The sequence below is a fragment of the Scardinius erythrophthalmus genome (genome assembly GCF_964197995.2).
Source record: "Scardinius erythrophthalmus genome assembly, chromosome: 6".
NCBI classification, from domain to species: Eukaryota; Metazoa; Chordata; class Actinopteri; order Cypriniformes; family Leuciscidae; genus Scardinius; species Scardinius erythrophthalmus.
In genome coordinates, this window is record NC_138226.1 from 30836002 (window position 1) to 30844737 (window position 8736).

The window sequence follows — 8736 nt, forward strand, 5'->3', positions numbered from 1 at the left end:
ACCTGTTGTTCATTTAGTTATCTAATTACTCTCCCAGTGTGTTTAAGCCCTGCATTTCCTCAGTTCATTTGGTGTTGTCTAAGTTAAACATGGTTGTGTTTCGTTATTCTCCAAGCAAACTCCTGAGTTTTAGTGTGGATTAAATAGAGACTGTTTATTTTGGATTCTCCATTAATCATGCACTTCTCTATGCACACATCTATGGTTTCATGAAGAACTTTTAGCATCAATGGAACCTTTCCATTGGAAAAAAGGTTCTTTATAGTGTATAAAGTTTATTTAGATTTTTCAAATGTTCTTCACACTAAGAAAAAAAAAAGGTTATTTTAAGAAGTGTTAACTGAATTATTCTTTTAGGAACCAAAAATTGTTCTTCTGGCATCACTAAGTGATCACAAGAGTATAGAATCAACAAAAGCATAAACTTAGACCGCATGCTTTGAACTCTATTGATGCCCTTCTTGCACAGTCAAAGATATGAAAGCAACTGGTATGTATTGCTCAATGGCTTGGTAAGGAGAGAAAAAAAAATCGAATTATCACACTTTTTATTGTAGTTTAATTTTCCTTTGTTCTCAAGTAAAATGGCTCCACTGCATGGGGGATTTGATAAAATGTGTGCCAGTGGAATAATACAACATAGCAGTGTCTTATGAAGTACCGTCCCACAGGGTTAGCCTTTGAAGCATTCTTTGTGAGCTGTGAGGCAATAGAGAGAGAACTAATTCACTATGTGTTTCCTGCTTATTAAAGCTTATTAAAAAATGATGATAAACATGATATGAATTATCATAGAGTTAAACTAGAATAAAGTGGAATGCAGGGACAAGAAAATCACTGTGGTGAGATTCAGTTAGGCCTGTAGGATTAACTTGGATCGACAAGAGAAGACTTCACTGCACTGTGGTGTGTGTGTGTGTGTGTGTGTGTGTGTGTGTGTGTGTGTGTGTCTCCTGTTATGGCTGTAAGTCTCTTCTCAGTGACTGTGCCCTGGCCTAGATAAACCATATCACAACACCACTGAAATATTCACATCTCCTTCTGGATTGTGTCTAACCATCAAAGTGATCAAGCAGTTTAGCCATGACAACAACTGCATGGGAACATGGCTGTGTAGAGCAAATTAATAATACAGTGAACTATCTTGTCTTTTCTAAACTCTTCCCCATCCCCATTGCATTAGGTTGGCTTTGTTGCAACTGATAAATACTCTGACGCTGCTCTCCTGTTCTGAAGCTGGAACAACTTTTATGCAAAAATTTCTATGTCAGGAAAGTGCTTATTGTATTGATTTGATAATAAAGTTATTCAAATGATTAAAATGTTGATCCATTACTTTATATAGACCAGGAACACAATCACCCTTGTCATGTTTGTGAATGGAAAATGGGTCATGTGCCTTTTGTATCCCAGCTGTTATGTGTTGTTATAGTGATTTTTCATTAAAAAAGTACAAATTCAGCAACTTTATTTTATTTAACAAAAAAAAGTAATATAACCTCATTCTTCTCAGGTCATTGGCCTGTCTCCTTTGCTTCGCTGTATTAGGAAATATGCAACTTTTGATTAAAAATGGAAATAAAAGCCAGTATTTTGTATTTATTCTGATGTCAATTAAGAAGACTTGAAGTGGCGTCCACATTACATTAATCCTACCAACTCTATCTCACATTCCCTTTACCTTTAAATAAATAAACTCTGTCATAGTAACATCACTAGTGTCTTCACCTTTTTTTATCACTTTATTTGTTTAGTCAACCCTGTTACCATGATTTTGTATTATAAATGATTATTGTATACTTATAGAAACATTAGCATTCTTTCTCTACATTCTTTCCAACAAACACAAGCACAAGGCTGGCTAAATACCAAACCTTTAACTGGTACCTTTTTTAGATATAGCCATTTAATTGAATTATTTAACACATTTTGTTAATATTATTATTATTTTTAGCTTATAATGACACAATGCAATTTATTAAAACAAACGCCATTAAAGCTAAATGTTTAAAAGTTTTAATGTAAAATCTTAAAGCTAATCATCTTTTATTAATCACTCAACGTCAGGCAGTGAATTCTGGTTTAGACAGTCAGTGGGTCTACAGCAGGTGGCAGCACATGCCTAATGCAAACCTACCTTAAACACGGCTAATTAAGATGACAGGACTTTTTTTTTTTTTTTATCTCGGTTATTAAAATTTCCCCTCAAGCGAACAACATATTATACTAGAGTAAAAATGAATAGCCTACACCCACAGAAACATAAAATTAATGCAATGCAATAATGCAGTATAACCTAAAGCATACAGTGCTTTTTACAACTTCAGTTAACCAGGTGTTTTTCTCAAAAAGTTAGTTTTGAGCTTGTCAAAACAGTTCGGCAGTTTGTCTATCTTTTACTAGCGGGTAACTGGTAAAGTATAGTGCTTTATGAATATTTGTTTCGGTTTCATCAGCGGAGCCCTGATTCCACCAATCAGATCGTAGCGCTCCAAACTTCCCACCAATCAGCGCAGCTTCTGTAACTTTCACGCGCTGCTCGCGTCTGTCGCTGTGTTTTGATCCGCTGTCTGTCTGTAGGTGGTGAAGCCTCGATGGGGACACTTTTGTTTTTATGCTAATAATTTCTTTTACAAACCGCGGCGCTTTTGTCAACGCTCAGGTTTATATAGGGGGGAATGATGACATCATTTATCTGCGGTTGAGGAAGCTGCCGTGTTTCTGAAGAGCCTCTTGAGATCGTCTAAGCCTCTGCCATGAGTTGTTTGGATGTTATGTATCATCAGAGTTATGGAGCTCATCACTACTTGCCCGCGACATCATCAGCAGCGGCGGCAGCGGCAGCGGCAGCTTACAAAGCGGCGTACTACCATCATCATCAGCAGCATCATCATCATCAGCAGCAGCAGGTAAGTGCTTTATTCGGACTCAGACGACTCAAGAAAAGTTAGGAAAACAAAGTTCTGCTTCTGACATTTTTGCTGAGATGATTTAAAAAGCTGTAAAAATGTTGCATTTTTTTTTCATCATATGTATACATACATTCTGTACACACACACACAATTATATATTACACTATTTAAATGAACAAGTCGGACAGGACAGTGAAGACAAAACAGTTATACAGTATATATATATATATATATATATATATATATATATATATATATATATATATATATATATTCACACTGTCATATAGTACACTATTTTAATGGACAAGACAGAACAGTGAAGAAAAAACTGTTATTTATATATATATTTATTTATCTAAAAAAAAAAAAGACACTATTTTATTGGATGAGTTGGACCAGTAAATGTCTAAGATTTTTTTCTTTTGACGTTTTAGTCAATGTGTAATTCCCAGTACATTATTAAACATTATTGTTACTTTTAAAATGTGGAAAATAATAATAATGAAATGCGAAGGTGTGTCCAGACTGAGTTTTTCTCTAAATGCTGTACTGATATTAAATAAAACCATATTTTATGACATTTGATATAGAATTCTTCAAATTCCAAGCTGTGAATTACAACTGAATGTGTTTATACAGTCTCACGTATACGGAAATCTTCATGGGCGTAAATCAGCGTACCACTAATGTGCCAAGCGTGGGCACTGGGCCATCGGTTCAGAGACAATCCTCAACAATCTATTTTTGGTCGAAGACCAGGTGGTGAATGTGTGTGTGTGTGGCAGCTTTTAACCCTGCCCTGACCAGTTCATTCTTCATAATGAACACAAATCTGTGTCTTTCAGCAGAAGAAGTTTGGTGCCTACAGCAGGATGCAGGATTCTGAGGAGTTTCCCTCTCACTGTGGCCAGAATAAGCAGCCGGGAGCGCTGAAGCCCCGTCCCGATCCCGAGCTTCCCCGAGAGGAGGAGCAGAGCGCTGGGGAAGAGGAGCGCTGCAAGGAGGCGCAGCCCGCCGAGGCCGAGTACGTGAGTGCCAGGTGTGTGGTGTTCACCTATTTCCGTGGAGACATCGGGGACGTGGTGGACGAACATTTCTCACGTGCTTTGAGCCAGCCCAGCTCCTTCAGCAATGACGCTAAAACCGGCAGGCTTCACTCTGGAGGACCGTGGAAAGGTAGGAGACAGTGTTACCAAAACACAGTGTTAGTTCTCACACATTATAACATAAGATGGTTACACTTTATTTTACAGTGTCCTTGTTACAGTGTAATTACATTTAAGTACTAAGTCATATTAATGAGCAACATGTACTTACTATAAGGTTAAGAATAAAGTTTGGTTTGGTGTTAGTTTCATGTAATTATGCATAATTTACTGTTATTACTGCATTGCTACTTACATTGTACAACTACTGGGTAATATAAGGCAACTACATGGGTTAAGGTTAGGTTTAGGGTTAATACATAGTTATTACACAGTTATTACAATAACTATAAGAAGTATATAGTATGTACATTGGGAACAGGACTGTAAAATAAAGTGCTACCACTACAAGTATATGTAATGTGTAACAAAATAATGTGTTACCCAATATTGTAAAAAACAAAACAAAAGAAACTATCTTTTTAAAAGAATTTAAACAGAAAAAGTGTGGAAAAACACTTATTCCGTGTGATTTCCTGAAGCTCAAAATACTCACATATTTTTACAATACTTACTTATTTTTTTCTTTTGTTTTGGTTCTTTACAGCAGCCTTTAACAATAAAATGTGCTGGTTGAGTTGAATACAGTTGAAGAATTATAAAACTGAATAACAGATCAATCATAATAGAAATGTTGTATGCACATTCCACAACACAGAGTGTCGAAACTTTGCATGCTGGTCCATGACTCATGTGTAAAAAACCCTCAAAACATCAAGAAAAAAAGAAATCGTAGAATAGCCGATATTTTACGACTACTTGGTGAGTTAAATTGACCCGCAACATAAAATAAACGTATAGTTCTAGTCCTGGCTTCTGATTGGTCAGTCCAGCACTACTGCTAAGCTAAAGGCATTCTGTGTTTGTGAACTTTTTTTCCAACATCAATATTGTATGTTAAAATGTACATGAATCTAAGAGAAGGTATGCATTTCTCTTTTTTTTTTTGCCTTCACATGTTATTGTTAAGTGGTATGACAGAATACTACAAACCATTTCAATCAGATATCCAGGTACTGAGGAACTGATTGTGTGTTGTGTTTCAGAAGGAAGCTCCCACTCCGAGGGTCAGTGTGGCTCCGTATCGTCGTCCGTGTGGGGTAGCGGTTACCCATCTCAGACCAGCCCGTGTGTGCCCCCCTCTCACCCTGACTTCCCCCACAGCGCTGCCTTCCACCCCGCAGACACTGGCATCTGGAGCAGCCACAGCCTGGCCCCTCCTTCTGCTCTTACTGACTCATGGCACTACGGCCTGGGAGCCCAGAGTGGAGCGGGATACCCCCATGTGCACGAGATGTACCCTCACATGCACCCCCGCCACCCACACCCCCACCGCGTGCTCCACCACGCCCACAGCCCCGCGCTGGACCCCCGCTTCAGCCCCCTCCTGCTACCCGGTGTGAGAGCGTCATGCAGCCCCACGTCCTACACAGACGCCATCAAAACAGAGCTGGAACCGAGTAGCATCCCGGCACCCAACTGGCCCGTTTCTTTCCACGGGTCGGTGGACATCTATGACACAGGTGAGATGAGCGAATAGATCATAGATCTGTACACTTCCACAGCATTCATGTGTTATGTCATTTGTAAATCATCATTATGAAGTCATTTTTATTGGGAAGTCAACACAAAATGGTTTATATACATATTAAATAACCTCGTGATAATTCAGTTAAATAGATTCTTTACAGTCAAAAGCTTCATCTCTTACACTACAGTTCAAAGCTTTTGAAAGAAGTCTCATGTCTTATTTGATTAAAAATACAGTAAAAACAGTCATATTTTAAAATATTACAACATCAATTTTTTTTTGATCAAAGCTGAATTTTCAGCTTCATTACTTCAGTCTTCAGTGTCACATGATCCTTCAGAAATCTTTCTGATATGCTGATTTGCTGCTCAGTAAACATTTCTTATTATTATCAATGTTGAAAACAGTTGGGCTGCTTATATTTTTGTGGAACCGTGATTTTTATCAGGATTCTTTGTTAAAAAAAAATTGAATGAATCGAAAGTTCAAAAGAACAGCATATATTTGAAATAGAAATCTTCTGTAACATTATAAATGTCTTTACTTTTGGCCAATTTAATGCGTTCTTGCTGAATAAAATGATTCATTTCTTACTGACCTCAAACTTTTAAACAGTGACAAATAGCAAAAACAGCTTCACAACACAAGTACATCTAATATTATAATAAGACCCTTTAACTATTTCTTCCTTGACTTGAGTAGTTTAAACATTTCCGACTCTTTATTTTCACATTACCTGTATTTTGTCGTTGCTTTCACGTATAAATGATGTAAAGCAGTCCTGACACATTTATATATATAGGGATGCATGATATCTGTCAGTTATTGGTCAATATTAGAGATGTTTATCAGTCATTATTAGATATGTCAGTGGATGCCACGTGCATAATTTGCCATATTTTTACATTTAGATTACTATTACCTTTTTTCTAGATTTTATTGGTTTATTTCCTGTATAGTGTAAACTGTCACATGGCGTCACAACCCTTATGTTATGTTGCTGGATGAAGCAAACCTGTTTTAACGAGCTTTGTTTCCTCACCCACAGCACCAGAGCAAGACAAAGCGAAGGCCAGCGTCTGGTTCTGAGACAGAGAAGATTCACTGGACTACACGTCTTAGACTGGACCACACCAAACTGCATGTGGAGTGTTTCCTCAGAGGACCGTCTTGGGAACTATTCAGGGGGCAGATCAGTCTCTGCACAAAAACAGCTTTGGGGAAAACTAGTGTTTTTGTAAAGCATACCATCCTGTCTGAGTTTGTGCGCTCATGGACAGAGATCCAATTCAGGACGCTTCTTCTCCCATCTGGGCTTTTCCTGTATGGATGCTAAACGTCCCAAATGAGGTTTAAGAGGTATATATTTCCCTCTTTCTTCACACAAAGGAGGTTTTCTCGACATGGTTGATGCTTTAGAACTGCATTTATGTACTTGCACAGGTTCTGTTGAAAGAACTGATTGTATTAGTACAGTACAAGGCAGAAATGTGTGAGAAAATCTTTATTTACTTTAATATATTTGTCTAAAATAGTCTTGTGACTTTACTGATTGGTGTTTTCTGTTTGTAATATGTGTTAATAGATTATTTTTTGATGTCAAAGTGTCTCGCCTTTGAGGAATTCGTTTTACTGCCTTACATGAACTGCTAAGTTTTATTGGCAAACAACCTGTTTTTTGTTTGGATGGATTTATTAAATCGTTACAGTGGTTACTGTCCCTTTAAATGTTGTCAGCGCTAGTGCTTTTATCTGTTTTACTTTTCCTCGTCAATAGGATGTAAGGCATTTGAGAGGTCAGTGGCACCAAAACACACTGCAGAATAACTCTTGACCAATTTTGGGAACGAAATATGCAGAGCACAAAGTCCCAGAAGGGATAGTATCATTCCATTCACATTTAGCTTCATCTCTCGCAAAGCCACAGAATCTGGGACGTGTCATAAACTGTGTTATATTGCAAAAAAAAAAAGTTTATGTGAATGTTCCTAAATGTCAGAAGTTGGAATGTGCTTCCTCTCTGGCTAGGAAGTTCGATCCAAGACAACTTGAACAATTGCAGTTAAAACAGACTCCTCTTATCCACTGCAAATATGTCCTAATAGAGATTGTGATAAACCAAAAGAATGTGGCGTCCGTGTAACGTCGACCCAAAATCCACTCAAAGAATGCGGAGAGTGTAGAATATGCACTCTGGTGTGAAATCGAGCATTATTTGGGAGAGATGCAGCTTGAAATATTTTTATACAAGCACAGTGCCAGATATTGCATTATATTTGTCGTAAAAGACAGCTGTTGGGCTGGTTGTCCTGTGAGTGGAGGAGCTGAGTTAGTGTGAATGTGGGGTTTCGGAGTGAGATCTCTGACCAGGTGGCGGCACAGACCCTCTCGCTTTCAGGACATCACCAGCTGCTTCATACTGAGGCTGAATCACAAACTAGAAACTCGGAAACTCTAGACGAGAAAGACTATTTCATGTAAACTTGTGAAAAAGGAGTGCACTCAATTGTAGTGTACTTTAAATCCTAAAAGTTTATTTAAAAAAAACTGTAGTTGCCAATGATATTTAATATTAATAAAAGGCCACTTAAGTTTATTTAAAGAAAGTGTAAGATCATGATGATGTTTCTTAAAGGGATAGTTCACCCAAATACGTAAATTCTATCATTAATTACTCTCCCTCGTGTCGTTCCAAAACCATGAGACTTTCATTCATCTTCGAAACACAAATGAAGATATTTAAATAAAATCTGAGAGATTTCTGTAAAACTGCTAAACTAAACTGCTCAATTCATATGGTTTTATGATCTCTTTGTGAACTTTTTGAAGTGTCAAAGTGGTAGTTGCGTAGCTGTCAATGAAGAGTACAGAAAGCTCTCATATTGCATCGAAAAGATCTTCATTTGTGTTTTGTAAGATGAAGGAAAGCCTTAGGGTTTGGAACGACATAAGGGTGAGTAATTGATGACAATTTTTGGTAACACTTAGTTTTACAGTGTCCTTGTTACATATGTTACATGTACTTACCATAGTAATAACAGTAAATTATGCATAATTACATGCAACTAGCCCTCAACCAAACCCT

At 37.5% G+C, this 8736-nt stretch overlaps 1 protein-coding gene across 4 annotated transcripts; it reads left to right on the plus strand.

The window, feature by feature from the left end:
• Positions 1-2555: 2555 nt before the first annotated feature.
• Positions 2556-7505, plus strand: vgll3 (vestigial-like family member 3). Of its 4 annotated transcripts, none has more exons than XM_081368098.1 (4): positions 2556-2909; positions 3761-4091; positions 5167-5643; positions 6700-7505. In XM_081368098.1, the coding sequence occupies exons 1-4, from the start codon at positions 2757-2759 to the stop codon at positions 6738-6740; spliced, it is 1002 nt and encodes a 333-aa protein (XP_081224224.1). In that variant the 5' UTR covers positions 2556-2756; the 3' UTR covers positions 6741-7505. The 4 variants fall into 4 exon arrangements, with proteins under 4 accessions (XP_081224224.1, XP_081224226.1, XP_081224225.1 ...); XM_081368100.1 differs by having other exon boundaries at positions 2586-2909; positions 5170-5643; XM_081368099.1 differs by having other exon boundaries at positions 2586-2909; positions 3764-4091.
• The last annotated feature ends 1231 nt before the right edge of the window (positions 7506-8736 follow it).